Source organism: Stegostoma tigrinum, chromosome 14, assembly GCF_030684315.1.
Source record: "Stegostoma tigrinum isolate sSteTig4 chromosome 14, sSteTig4.hap1, whole genome shotgun sequence".
Taxonomy (NCBI): Eukaryota; Metazoa; Chordata; class Chondrichthyes; order Orectolobiformes; family Stegostomatidae; genus Stegostoma; species Stegostoma tigrinum.
Window position 1 is genome coordinate 45,547,362 of NC_081367.1, and position 15,545 is coordinate 45,562,906.

At 41.0% G+C, this 15,545-nt stretch overlaps 1 protein-coding gene across 7 annotated transcripts in view; it reads left to right on the forward strand.

Annotated features, from left to right (window-relative positions):
- Nucleotides 1-15,545, forward strand: part of mcf2l2 (MCF.2 cell line derived transforming sequence-like 2) — a 360,445-nt gene that overhangs the window by 253,980 nt on the left and 90,920 nt on the right. For all 7 annotated transcript variants that reach the window (XM_048541672.2, XM_048541670.2, XM_048541668.2 and 4 more), the window contains exons 21-23: nucleotides 10,156-10,281; nucleotides 12,215-12,436; nucleotides 14,820-14,912. In XM_048541672.2, the coding sequence (XP_048397629.2) occupies nucleotides 10,156-10,281; nucleotides 12,215-12,436; nucleotides 14,820-14,912 (441 nt within the window). The remainder of the gene's footprint in view (nucleotides 1-10,155; nucleotides 10,282-12,214; nucleotides 12,437-14,819; nucleotides 14,913-15,545) is intronic.

Consider the following 15,545-nt stretch of genomic DNA (forward strand, 5'->3'; position numbering starts at 1 on the left):
CAGAAATGCCATGAGCATGCAGATCAGTGCGAAGTGATCAAGCAGTAAGAGTGCAAGTGAGCATCACTGAGATGCAACAGAGCCAGTTTGCAAGCTGGATGCCTGTCCCTGTGGTCAAAGTGTCCCCACAGCAGCCTTTCAATGTTAGTTTCTGGTGCACCCTGCAGTACAAGTCTCCAGAGTGCACTGCCAGTGAATAGTAGAAGTTCCAGAATAGTCATAATAGATTTGCAGATGTTGGATACCAGTGTCCATTAAGGAGAAGTATGTGTACATGGTGCCTGCTGATTGTGTCCAGTGTCATGGCTTAGTCATAGCCAATATTGAAGTCATCTGGAGCAAGTACCAAGCTGAATCCGGTAAGACCCTCTGGTGCCCTTGTCCAGTTTTCCCATTATCTGGCTTATTTGATAAGTTTGGTAAGATTGGAGGCTGAAACTGATGAGTCAGTTGTAGCGTTAACAAGGCATTTAGAAAGCATTTATCCTACTCACTTGTGAGTTTTGCCACAAGTAAGAGTGTCACAACGCTGCTTATGGAAGCAAAAAAAGATGAGTGAGATGACCTCAATGTTGAGATAGGTCTTGCCACATATCTCATTCGATTTGGCTGCACAGCTCATCATAGGTCATGTTGCTCAGATCCTGATAAAGGTTTACCCAGAATCATTTAATTGGTAGTGCTCTCATATTATGTAAATTTTGGCAACCAACCATTTGCTGTTGACATTGACAAGTCTGAACATTTGGAAATGCATTCAGTGTGTTCAAATGTGCTCTTGAATAGTTTAGACTGCCCTTTTGGTGGTAAGAAGTATTACTATCAACAGAGATAACAAAGTTCTTCAATCTATAGACAAGGGCCAGCACTAAAGACTTCAAAAAATGGAAGACAGACTTATAGAGTCATAGAGCCATGGAGATGTACAGCACGGAGACATGCCCTTCAGTCCAACTCATCCATGCCAAGCAAATTTCCTTAATAAGTCTAGTCCTATTTGCCAGTATTTGCCCAAATCTCTCTAAACCCTTACTGTTCATGTACCCATCCAGATGCCTTTAAATGTTGTAATTGTACTAGCTTTCACCACTTCCTCTGGCAGCTCATCCCATAAACACACCATCCTCTGCATGAAAAAGCTGCCCCTCTCACCTTAAATCTATTCCCTGCAGTTTTGGACTCCCCCACCACGGGGAAGAGACCTTGTCTATTTCCCTGTCCATGCCCCTCATGATTTTATAAACCTCTATAAGGTCATCCCTCAGCCTCCGATGCTCCTGGGAAAATAGTCTCTCCCTATGGCTCAAACCCTCTAATCCAGGCAACATCCTTATAAAACTTTTCTGAACCCTTTCAAGTTTCACAAAATCCTTTCTATAGCAGAGAGACCAGAATTGCACTCAAATTCTAAAAGTGGCCTAACCAATGTTCTGTACAGCCACAACATGACCTTCTCATTCCTACACTCAATGCACTGACCAATAAAGGCAAGCATACCTATCTACCTGGGACTCCACTTTCAAGGAACTATAAACCTGCACTCTAAGGCCTCTTTGTTTAACAACACTCCCCACAACTTTACCATTCAGTGTATAAATCCTGCCCTGATTTGTCTTTTCAAACTGTACCACCTCACATTTATCTAAATTAAACTCTATCTACCACTCCTCTGCCCACTGGCACGTCTAGTCAAAAAGCTGTTATATTCTAAGATATCCTTTTAAGTTGTCCACTGCATCTCCAATTTTGGTGCCATCTGCAAACTTACTCACCATACCTCCTATGTTCACATTCAAATCATTTAACGCAATGGACCCAGCACCAATCCTTGTGGCACACCGCTAGTCACAAGCCTCCAGTCTGAGAAGCAACCCTCCACCAACAACATCTGTCTTCTATCTTTGAGCCAGTTCTGTATCCAAATAACTAGTTCACCCTATGTGCCATGTAATCTAACCTTGCAAACCAGTCTACCACAAGGAATCTTGTCAAACGCCTTACTGAAGTCCATATAGATCACATCCACTGCTCTGCCCTCATCAATCCTCATGGTTATTTCTTCAAAAAAGCACAAATGAGTTAATAAGGTATGATTTCCCATGCATGAAGCCATATTGACTATCACTAATCAGTCCTTGCCTTTCCAAGTACATGTAACCCCTGCCCCTCAGGATTCACTCCAACAACGTGCCCACCACTGCTGTCAGGCTCACCAGTCTATGGTTCCCTGGCTTTACTGTACCACTTTTCTTAAATAGTGGCACTACATTAGCCAACCTCCAGTCTGCCAGCACCTCACATGTGGCTTTCAATGATATCTCAGTAAGGAGCCCAGCAATCACTTCACTCGCTTCCCCACAGAGTTCTAGGTTACACCTGATTAGGTCCTGGAGATTTATCCACCTCAATGCGTTTTAAGCCATCCAGAACTTCCTCCTGTCTAATATGGACATTTTTCAAGATATTGCTATTTATTTCCCCACATTCTCTTTCTTTCACATTCTTCTCCACAGTAAACACTGATACAAAATATTCATTGAGTGTCTCCCTCATCTCCTGTGGCTCCACACACAGATTAGATTCCTTTAGATTAGATTCCCTACAGTGTGGAAACAGGCCCTTTGGCCCAACAGTCCACACCGCCCCTTGAAGCATCCCATCCAGATCCATCCTCCTATAACCCACACACCCCTGAACACTACGGGCAATTTAGCATGGCCAGCCCACCTAACCTGCACATCTTTGGACTGTGGGAGGAAACCGGAGCACCCGGAGGAAACCCACACAGACACGGGGAGAATGTGCAAACTCCACCCAGACAGTCACCCAAGACTGGAATCGAACCTGGGTCCCTGGCGCTATGAGGCTGCAGTGCTAACCACTGAGCCACCGTGCCACCCTTTTAAATGTCAATACATAAAGGCCCTATTCTCTCTCTCATTACACTTTTGTCCTTAATGTATTTGTAGAATCCCTTTGGATTTTCCTTAACCATATTTGCCAAAGTAATCTCATGTCCCTTTTTTGCCCTGCTGATTTCCCTCATAAGTATGCTCCTACTGCCTTTGTATTTTTATAGGGATTCATTCGATCTCTCGTGTCTATACCCAATATATGCTTCCTTCTTTTTCTTGACCAAAACCTCAATGTCTATAGTTATCCACAATTCCCTACATTTATCAGCCTTGCCCTCCACCCTAACAGGAATATATAGCCTTTGGACTCTTGTTATCTCATTTTTGAAGGCTTCCCATTTTCCAGTTGTTACTTTACCTGCAAATATCTGCTCCCAATCAACTTTTGAAAGTACTTGCCTAATACTTGTCAAAATTGGACTTCCGCCAACTTAGAACATTAGCTTCTGGATCGATTTATCCTTTTACATCACTATTTTTTTAAAAGAACAGGATTATGGTTACCTCAAAGCACCCCCCCCCTCCCCCCCACTAATGTGGCACGATAGCTCAGTGGTTAACACTGCTGCCTCACAGCACCAGTGACCCAGGTTCTATTCCACCCTCAGGTGACTGTCCATGTGGAGTTTGTACATTCTTCCCTTGTCTGCGTGAGTTTCCTCCAGGTGCTCTGGTTTCCTCACACTGTCCAAGGATGTGCAGGCTGAGTGGATTGGCTATGCTAAATTCTTGATAGTGTTCAGGGATGTGTAGTTAAGTGGGTTATGGGGGATAGGTCTGGGTGGGATGCTGTTAGTGTCAGTGTGGACATGCTGGGCCAAAGGGTCTGTTCCCACACTGTAGAGATTCTATGGCCTATGGTCTAACACCTCAGACCCCCTGCCCTGCTTTATTTCCCGAGAGTAGATCAAGTTTTGCACCTTCTCTAGTAGGTACAACCACATACTAAATCAGAAAATTTTCTTGAACACACTTAACCAATTCCCCTCCATCCATGTCCTTAATACTACATCAGTCCCAGTGTATGTATGGAAAGTTAAAATCCCCTACTTTAAACGCCCAATTATTCTTGCAGATAACTGAGATCTCCTTACAAATTTGTGTCTTAATTTCCCGCTGACTGTTGTGGGGTCTATAATACAATCCCAAAAAGGTGATTATCTCTTTCTTGTTTCTCAGTTCCACCCAAATAACTTCCCTGGATGTATTCCCAGGAATATCCTCCCAAAGTACAACTGTAATGTTATCCCTAATAAAAAATGCCACTTCCCCTTCTCTCTTACTTCCTTTTTTCTATCTTTACTATAGCAGTTATACCCTGAAACATAAAGCTACCAGTCCTGTCCATCCCTGAGCCATGTCCCTGTGATTGCTATTATATCCCAGACGCATGTTCTTGACCATGTCTGGAGCTCAACTGCCTTAGCTGTTAGGCCTCTTGCATTGAAATTAATGCTGTTTAATTTTTCGGTCCTATTTCATTCTCTGCTTTGCTTCTGCCTGTCCTGACTGTTTGACTTGTTTCTTTTCCCAACTGTACCAGTCCCTGACTGATCTCTTTCCTGACCATCTCCCTGGGTCCTACCCCTGCATCCTCCTCCCTTCCTTATTAATTTAAATCCTTCTGAGGAGCTCTAGCAAGTCTCCCCACCAGTGTATTAGTACCCTTCCAATTCAGGTGCAACCAGTTCTTCTTATACAGGTCACTTCTACCCCAGAAGAGATTCCAATGATCTAAAAATGTGAATCCTAAGATAGAAATGAAATAACTTGATGATACAGAGGTACCAACTCCTCAGCCAAGCATTCTTCTGCTCTATTCTTCTGTTCCTACCCTTTCTAGCTCATGGTTTCAGGAGTAATCCAGATATTATGACCCTTGAGGACCTCCTTTTTAAATTCCTACCTAACTTCCCGTATTCTTTCCTCAGAATCTCATCCTTCTCTCTTCCTATGTCATTAGTTCCAATGTGTGCAATGACCACCTGCTGGTCTCTCGACACTTTAAGAATATTTTTTGCTCCCTTTCTGCGACATCTTTGATCATGGCACCAGAGAGGCAACACACCATTCTGATATTTCATCGTTCTTTGCAGAAACATTAAGTGCTGAGAGAAGTGAGCAAGCTTCACTTCAGTCAGGCATCAGTTAAACATACTGAAAATGTTACTTGACGCCTAGAAGGAGAATACTTGTCCTAGAAATACTGTGGTTCACCAATTAATACTTGTAGTTCTATTGTGCCCTTCATGTAAAGAGTTTCAAAGGCAGATGACAGAAGGTTTGGTTAAGGAGGTAGGGTTTAAGGAGCAAAAGCAGAAATTGCTTGAGAAACTCGGGAGACCTGGCAGCATCTGTGGAGAGAAAACAGAGTTAACGTTGCAGACTCTTCTTCAGGACTAGGTTTTAAGTATCTTCTTAAACAAGGAAGATAAGTTAGAGAGGCAGAGAAGTTTAAAGAGGTATCATCACCAATAGTATTGCAATTGTATTTGAGAAAGTTGAAGAGGGTAGATTAAGAGAAGGACAGATACCTCAAGACTGTGAGACTCGAGGAGGCCAAGGATGGATTTCAAAACAAATGTAAGAATTCACATACTGAGGTGTTTCTTCACCAGGGATCAAAGTCAATTTTCAATCTCAGGGGTGCTAGATGAGCAAGATTTGGTGTGAATTAGGACAGGAACAGCAGAGTTTTGGATCACATTATATTTATGCAGATAAAACTTTGGAGACAAGCAGGAGTTGTGTCAGATAAATCACATTGGATGAGGATTTCAGCAGCTGATAGACTAAGATAGAAATGAAATAACTTGATGATACAGAGGTAGAAATAGGTATTTTAGTGATGTTATGGATATGTTATCAGAACGTCATCTCAGGGCCAAATATGATATCCAAGGTGCAAGCAATCGGGTTTTGTCTCAAGGCAAAAGGGTCGTGTTAGTGATTAGGGAGCAAAGTTTGTAGTGGAGAATGAAGCCAATAGTTTTTATCTATTTCCAATATTCACACTTAATGTTCATTCATCATTATCTATCACGTTCTCACACATTTCTGTTTCCATGCCTTCCTTATGCTTTCCAAGACTAATTCTTGCTTCCATTTCCCTGCGATTTCCTCTTATAACAATTTCTGTAGTTTCCATGCATTCTATTCTTAGACCCCAGTTCCTGTTTCTTGCAGGTTCAACACGGATCACATGACTCGACAAATTTACCCATGGTTATTATATTTACTCAAGTTGTTCAAGTCCATAAATGTACAAGCTTAGGGAATAATAAAGTAACTCAGGTTCAGGAAACAACAATATATTCTCACAATAAAAGAAGGAGACAGGTTGAAGCTGGGGTGATAGTTTATTAGAACAGAGAGCCTAAACATTGGGGGCAGAAGCAGATGATTAGATAGCTTTGATCTTAGTGACGAAGAAATCTATAACCTATTCACAAGTTGTAACAGGTGGAGATGATAAGGATTGGATCTTAAAAAAAATCAGGATTTCTTTTACATTCCAGGATAATCCTGGAATGATGAACAGTTTTTACACACTAAAGCAGAACCTAGTTGTCCCAAATTGAGTGGTGAATGGTTAAACTCTTTTCTATCACATCCTATTCAAGCTAATATGCCATGAACATAAGGAAGCAGAAGTGATGGCCATAACAAGGATAGTAGCCAGGATGAGAGAGAGTAGTAGTTTTGATGATGACTAGAGCATTCAAAGTGGAGGTGTGGATGTGTTTGAGTAGAACAGCAGCTACAGAAATTATATGATGAATTGAGGGCCAAAGCTTTGGTTGTTGGAATATTCAAAGTATGGTTATAAGTGAATTGAGACAGCTTTTTTTCCAAGGCAGACAGATGATGTAGGGTTGGAAGCGGGAAGCAGAATATAGGTGGTGAAAGTAATCAAAAATGGTATATTTAATGATAGTCTGGAATAGTGAGGTCACAGGAGATGGAAAAGTAATAGGTAGAACATAGAACATAGAACATAGAACAGTACAGCACAGAACAGGCCCTTCAGCCCACAATGTTGTGCCGACCATTGATCCTCATGGATGCACCCTCAAATTTCTGTGACCATATGCATGTCCAGCAGTCTCTTAAATGACCCCAATGACCTTGCTTCCACAACTGCTGCTGGCAACGCATTCCATGCTCTCACAACTCTCTGCGTAAAGAACCTGCCTCTGACATCCCCTCTATACTTTCCACCAACCAGCTTAAAACTATGACCCCTCGTGCTAGCCATTTCTGCCCTGGGAAATAGTCTCTGGCTATCGACTCTATCTATGCCTCTCATTATCTTGTATACCTCAATTAGGTCCCCTCTCCTCCTCCTTTTCTCCAATGAAAAGAGACCGAGCTCAGTCAACCTCTCTTCATAAGATAAGCCCTCCAGTCCAGGCAGCATCCTGGTAAACCTCCTCTGAACCCTCTCCAAAGCATCCACATCTTTCCTATAATAGGGCGCCCAGAACTGGACGCAGTATTCCAAGTGCGGTCTAACCAAAGTTTTATAGAGCTGCAACAAGATCTCACGACTCTTAAACTCAATCCCCCTGTTAATGAAAGCCAAAACACCATATGCTTTCTTAACAACCCTGTCCACTTGGGTGGCCATTTTAAGGGATCTATGTATCTGCACACCAAGATCCCTCTGTTCCTCCACGCTGCCAAGAATCCTATCCTTAATCCTGTACTCAGCTTTCAAATTCGACCTTCCAAAATGCATCACCTCGCATTTATCCAGGTTGAACTCCATCTGCCACCTCTCAGCCCATCTCTGCATCCTGTCAATGTCCCGCTGCAGCCTACAACAGCCCTCTACACTGTCAACGACACCTCCGACCTTTGTGTCGTCTGCAAACTTGCTGACCCATCCTTCAATTCCCTCGTCCAAGTCATTAATAAAAATTACAAACAGTAGAGGCCCAAGGACAGAGCCCTGTGGAACCCCACTCACCACTGACTTCCAGGCAGAATATTTTCCTTCTACTACCACTCGCTGTCTTCTGTTGGCCAGCCAATTCTGTATCCAAGCAGCTAAGTTCCCCTGTATCCCATTCCTCCTGACCTTCTGAATGAGCCTTCCATGGGGAACCTTATCAAATGCCTTACTGAAGTCCATTAGGTGGCTAACAATTTGAGTTGGAGAAAGAGAATTAAGGGAAGAAAGAATGATAGGGAACTCGGAAAAAATACACAATAAATTGAGATGGAGTTTTAATGACTGAGGATGAAAATTTGAATAAAAGCAAAATAATGCAGATGTTGGAAATCTGAAACAAACACGGGAAATGCTATAGAGACTCAGTAGGGTTGACAGCATCTGTGGGGTGAGAAACAGAGTTAACATTTTGAGTCTAGTGTAAACCATACCAGACTCAAAATGTTAACTCTATTTTCTCTCTCCACAGATGCTGCCAGATGACTGAATTACTTCAGCATTGTCTGTGTTGGTTGAGGATGAAATTTTACTCAGTGCACAAGCTGAGGGGCAGAAATAATGAACACATTTTATTAATAAAAATTACTTTGAACTTTGGCGGGTGGAAGAGAACAAAGATTTTAAGTGAGAAGCAAAAGGGGTGGTATGAGGTGAAATTTGCAAACAGGAGAAAATGCCAGGTGGAGACAAAGGTGTGATTTGTTAAAGAGCCACACTAGTATTGTACCACGCTTGGCAAAGTGAGTTAAGTTACAGCTAGATGAGGAGGCTTCAGTTGCTAGGGTGTGTATCACCACCCCTCAGCTAGATTTCTGTCAAGATTATGTTGTTGATGTATTCATGTGGTTGAGGCCAAAATTTTGAACGTCTTCAAGAAGCTATTAGAAATGATTCTCAGCTTGAAGGGATTAAACGATAGGGGGAGAAAGCAGGAACTGGGTGCTGAGTTGGATGATCAGCCATGATCATAATGAATGACAGAGCATGCTCAAGGTGTTGAATGGCTTATTCCTTCTCCTATTTTCCAAGTTTATCGCATAAACTGCAGCTCAAACCCACAATGTTTGATCATCTGGACAAGATCAGCATAGAATCCTTACAGTGTGGAAACAGGCCCTTTGGCCCAACAAGTCCACACTGACCCTCAGAGCCTCCCACCCAGACCCATCCCCCTGTCATCCACCTAATCTATCACATCCCTGAACACTGCAGGCAATTTAGCATGGCCAATCCATGTAGCCTGCACATCATTGGACTGTGGGAGGAAACCAAAGTACCCGGTGGAAACCCACGCAGAAACAGGGAGAATGTGCAGACTCCACACAGACAGTCGTCCACGGATGGAATTACACTCAGGTCCCTGGCGCTGTGAGGCAGCAGTGCTAACCACTGAGCGATTATGCCAACAAAAAATAACTTTGGTGATTATAATATGTTGGTGTGACTTTCTGAATGTGTTGACATTATTACTGAACACAAATAAAGTATGAAAATCCACTGAGCACTGCTTGCACTGGAAAATCTTTGGCGGCAAAACCAAAATTGAGCAGCTTCTGGCTTTGCAACTTCCTGCTGCTTTCAGCATTTTTCAGCTGGACTTCAACCAGGAATCTGGAGGCACCGTCAAAGAAACGTGGAAATTTCTTCTATTTATGCAAATACAGTTTAAATGACATTATTTTTCTGGGTTCATTTCCATCTGCACTTCCTGCTAGCTTCTGAAACTATTTATCAACTACAGCTAGTGGGAGCAGCTATTTCCAGTGATTTTTAAACTATTTCTGAGCTATTGCCAGGTGAAACTAGATGAAGTTTTTGAAGGCATTTTACTGGTAGGTTTTTGAAGGCTTAATATCTTAACAGCTATAATCAATCTTGTAATTTCAATTGGGGATTCTGCAGTCGCATTTCTTGTGATGCAATGTTTTACTTCTCACTGTTATGAAAACGAAACCTTAATTGAAATTACTGGCACAAGCAATTGGCAAATGGGCACAACATTTGATTTTGCATTATCGTTTTGATGAGCTATCTTTTCAATGTGTATTTTGTATTGTTACCTCTGTAATCACGTGGGCTGATCACCAAAAAATATACGGATCGCATTTAGGATCTTACAGACAGCTGCCAACAATCACATCCTGATAACTGTTCATCTTTTTATTGCATGCAAATGAAAATTGCACCCAAATAGCATGAACAAAATAAATAAATTTCACATAGATTAAATGATGTACTGTATATTGTGACTGTCCATTAAGATTAAGTGATTGTTTCTATTAGGAAATGCTAAAGTGCAGCAAAAACTCAGAAGGCACTGCAGAACTAGAGGAAGCACTGGAGACAATGATTAGTATAATTAAATCAGTGAATGACTCCATGCACCAAATTGCTATCACTGGGTTTGAGGTAAGAGCACAGGATGATGCACAACCTATTCTGCTTCTACTGCTTGTGGTGGTTTTTATAAGATTTTCCCTTTAAACCTTTAACCATTTGATGTCTATAGTATTTATTGGTGAAACTGAGAAATCTTTGTTCGTAAATGAGCAGTAATGCTGGAAACACCAATTAGGTCTGGCAGCGTTGCTTACAGATAAACAAATTTTTTTCAATTCAGGGATCCACCATTGGAAATTAGAGTTCTGAAGGAAAGATCATCTAGATTCACAGAATGCTGTTAGACCAACCGAATATGCCCAATGTTCTCTGTTTTAGAATTCATTATTAAAGGTTCTCTCCACATGCACTGCCAATCAGGAAAGAAATCCATATTGAGCTGTATGGCAAGAAGTTAACAAGATGTTGATTTTTACTTTAGTGCAGCAAAATAATGTGGAGGCTTTGCTGTAGAATCCTTATCACAGGACCGGAAGCTCCATATTCAAGTCACATGCCATAACTTGTTGGCCACGGAAAGTGTGTGCTTGCAGCATGGCCTAAATGGTTGCTTATCAGCCTTCTGATATGGCTGATGTGGGTGGTAAGACTGAGACAGTCCGCTGGGCAGCCATCCAGCAAAAAGACAATGAGAAACAAGAGATGACAATCAAAAATCATAGCCAGTCACTGAAAATTGACTCACTGCATGATATTACAGACCAGTCAGTTTAAAATCTGGAGTGAACTAACTTGCACAAACCATTATTGGGTTAGAGTTAATAGTCACATGGTAAAAAGAGATTGATTTGGAAACGTTCGGCTTTGTTAATGTAACTTGCTGGAGTTTTTTGAGAAGATGATAGTGAGGGTGGATGAGGGGATGGCTGGTGTGATGTACATGGGTTTCCAAAAGGTATTTGATACAGTACTACACAGTAGACCTGTGAGGAAAGCTCATGGATAACAGACAGGATCAACACGGATACGAAATTGTTTTAGGGATAGAAAACAGCAAATAATTGTTAATGGATATTTAGCGAGCTGGAAGTTTGAGGTGGAGTTCCCCACATGCTGGTACTGGGATCTTTGCTTTTTATCAATTATATATAATTTATATAAATTATTTAGCTATTGTTGGACAGGGGACATTTTCAAAGTTTGTGGATGATACAAAACTTGAGATTGGCTTACAGATAAAGGACATGGATTTGGGATGAAGAGGATATTTTCAGGATAGAAATCTGTAACTCGTGGATTGCCACAGGGATCAGTCAGATCACAGCTGGAATGCCATGAACATTTTGAGTTTCCATGGCTAAGGCAAGATATACTGACATCGGAAGCAGTCTAGAGAAAGCTAACTTTGTTGATTTCTGGAATGGAAGGAATTTCCTACGAAGGGAGGTTGAGTAAGTTGGATTTATTCTTTCAAAATCCAACCAGTACATGATTTGACCATATTTAAACATTTAAGATTCTTAAAGGTAGTTGATAAGTTAGATGTGGAGAGAAGAGAGGTTGTTTCTACTTCTGGAAGAATCTAAGACCAGAGTCTCTGCAAAAAGGATCATCTAGTTAAGCCAGAGATGATGAGGAATTTCTTCTGTCAGAGGGTAGTTAATCTGTGAAATTCTCTACTGCAGAAGGCTGTCAAGGCTGGGTCATTAAGTTTATTTCGAGCTGAGATGGAGTTTAATCAGTAACAGAATCAAGAGTTGTCGGGAAAAGGCAGAAATGTGGCAGAATGTCAGATCAGCCATTATTTAATTGAAAGGCAGAACAGGCTGAGTGGCCTATTTCTACATTTGCTGCTACGTCTTACGGGTTTTATGCGTTTGTTGACTGGTGATGTCCACATCCCATGGATGAATATGTATTAGATATATAAAAGGATACCTTACATTCTTGTTCTGTGGTGCATTCATTTTGTTTTACCTTTGGAAATGCATTATTTTTACAGGGAAACCTAAATGACCTTGGGAAATTATTGATGCAAGGCTCTTTCAATGTATGGACAGACCACAAAAAGGTTCACAGCAAGGTCAAAGACTTGGCACGTTTCAAACCAATGCAAAGGCACCTTTTCCTTTACACAAAATTGCTGCTGTTCTGCAAGAAACGAGAGGAAAATGCAGATGGACATGAAAAATCTCCCTCATACAGCTTTAAACATTCATTGAAGGTACATCAGCAATATAAACAAAATAAAATGTGGATTTGTCTAGCTATTTCCAAATCAATTGCTCCTGTCACCCAATGAAGTTCATTTTGAACAGTGTCACTTCTGATGGAAGTATTTCAGCAGTCACTTTGCACACAATAAGCTCCCTCAAATATCAAGGACATAATCATGAAATGATCCTTTTGAAAGAAGTTGATTCAGGGATACACATTGTCAAGGACATGAGAAAGAACTGCATGATATTCATTGAAACAGTGTCACGAAATCTTACATATCCACCTGAAATAGTAAATGGGACTCAGTTCATGTCTTATTCAAAAGACTTTCTGGTGTTCTGTTACAGTCCTCTTTGGGACTGTTGGCAATAAAGACTTCAGGGCACTCCCTATTTAACTGACAGAACTACAGCACAAGATTTGCATTTTAAATAGGAACAAACTTATTGCAGGTCATAAAATAATTACTCAAAGCATGTACTAATAAATGGTTTTGTTAATTTATAATTACTTAGGCCAGAACTTAATTGTACTTTTTACTCCACCTCCTGTCAACTAATTCCCTTATTCATGTACGCGTTCTTGACAGCTCAGTCAAATCTGTCAGGACCAACCAAAAAATGTGCCACAGTCCCCCAGAATTCACTTCCATTCAGTCTGGTATTCCAGCTATTTCTCTAGGTGCAAACTTTAATGACTCCTTGTTGGCTTTCAGTTAAATAACCTGACACATTCCTTTACAGATCTCATTATTTTGGATTGTTGCTCACAGGACTTCCTTCTCATGGCTTTCTAAGCTAGTTCTGCTGAGTATTTTTGGGCATAAAGCTCTGTGGGGACCACTGTGGATTTATTTTTCTAGCTACAAATTAAGCAAGCCCAGATGCTTTGTCCTCATGCATCCAAACTAAGATGGAGCCACACATATCTTCCAAATGGTGAATGTTAAAAGTAGAAATCTTAAGGGCAGGCCTGACTAACAATCAATTCCTACTGCTAGTTGTCTCCATTCAATGAGATGCAATCTTGTCAAATCAAGCTGCAACTGCCTTCTGTGAATAAACACCCTTTAATTCTACCACAAATGTAACAATAGTTCGCCCATTATTCAAGAGTTGACACCTCTTTTTTTCTGACTTGTTAAGATAAGCTTTGGTATGTATTTAAATTGTACTTATTTCAGGGCTAATATCAGTTTTTATACTTTACACTTCAATTCCTGAATTCCAAAATCTATATCGTAGTTGAGCAATGAAGCAATAGGGCTGTTGGCTGTTTAGGAAAGTTTCATGTGCATGGAGGTGCAGTGGTTAGGCTGATGGGAAATGCAGATATATGAGGGGTCAGGCTGGCTAGAGAAGGTTTATGTCCAGGGCTGGGATGGACAGATTGGCAGCAAGGGTTGGGATGGGGGAGATATTAAGAAGGGGAAGGGTGTCAGGTTGTAGATGTTTTCAGGTCAGGCAAGTCTGGTCTGAGGATCATCGGGTTGGATTGGGGGAATCTACCCTGAAGTTCTGTCAGCCATCAGGGGAAGATGTACTTGGAGAGGGGGATGGGGGGGGTGGGATGTGAAAATCACAGATCTGGATTCTCAAGCGAGCTCTATTTCTTCCACCTAGGAATCCATCATAATTGCTTTCACTGGCTACTGGCCAGCTGACAGCTCTCAGGCTGGGCTGAGCAAATCTGAGCATGAAAAGTCCTGCCCACCCAACATTGTCCTTTCTGACAAAATGCAACCAGATTCTGTGGCAGAAATGCTGGAAATTAGAGACAGAGGCTGGATTCTGATGCTATCTCAGCCCTGATCTAATTTCCCAGGTCTTCATCCGGACTATCATTCAAGTTATGATGCGACAATGCACTGGTAATCTAGGATTGATGTTGCTCTTCATCTTTTTCCAGCTCTGATAAAAATTCCTTTAAAGATGCAAGTAATTAAGAAGAATCTAGGAAATGAAGATATTTGCTCATTTGCATAGGTTTGAAACAAAAAACTGTGACAACAATACTGTATGTGTACAGCAATGCAGATTACATTTCACTTTTTTACAACAAATTAGCCAATAGTTTATACCATTTCAATATCCTCCTTTTGCCTCATATTAGTGCAAGAGTAAATCAGTGATTGAGATCCCAAAGTGAGTGCCAGGATAGTGACTTAAGGGTCATGTTTATAAAGAGAATGTAGAATCTTCTTTAGTGATGGATAGTCTCTACCCCAAACAAATCATTAAAATAGCTTCATTTTCTGCTGATAACATTCACAATTACTACAAATATTATGCAGAAATATTATTTGAAAAGAATGCAAATTTTTTGTACTACAAGAATGGCTTTGGTTACATTGACTAACTCTAATAATGTGCATACTATTCTTTCAGATGAGTGCTGTTGGAATCACAGAAAATGTAAAGGGAGACATTAAGAAGTTTGAAATCTGGTACAACGGCAGAGAGGAAGTATACATTATTCAGGTAAATGATATTGAAAACTGCACATTATAGTTTTATTACTTAGCATATAAAGTTTGTAACTCATTTTAACTCACAGTGTGTTGTGTGGGTGAGGGTTGAGGTAGAGGGTAAATTAGTCAGCCCTCAAGAACCGAGGTCCAAAAGATTATCCAGGGCATTTTTAGAATAATGCCTCATGGTCTACTGCTGGTACCTGATGGGAAGCAATAGCCGGCAGATAGTCAAAAACAGGATCTTGGGTATCAGGAGACCACCTTTGGGACCCAAGTGGATGAGCCCAAATACTCACATAAACGGTTAGGGAAAGATGTGTGGGTAGAGTGAATGAGGGGGTTGAGGCTAAAACTGAGGAAATGCACAAGGTTTATTTATGTGTTCAGAGGCACAGTCCTACTTGACCTAACATAGCATGAAACAATTCTTTTTTAAAAAAGTTCATTTTGTTGGCCCTAATTCCTTTTGCCATAGATATTGTCTGATGAAGCAGTCATTAATAGCTTCAACATGCAAGCCTTAGTTAAAATTGCAGTCGTGTCCCAATGACATCAGTAAATCCTAATTTATGCATTGTTATACTTCAAGAGGGACCCCATTGCTTTCCAGTGGATATATCGCTAACATAATCAAAACAGA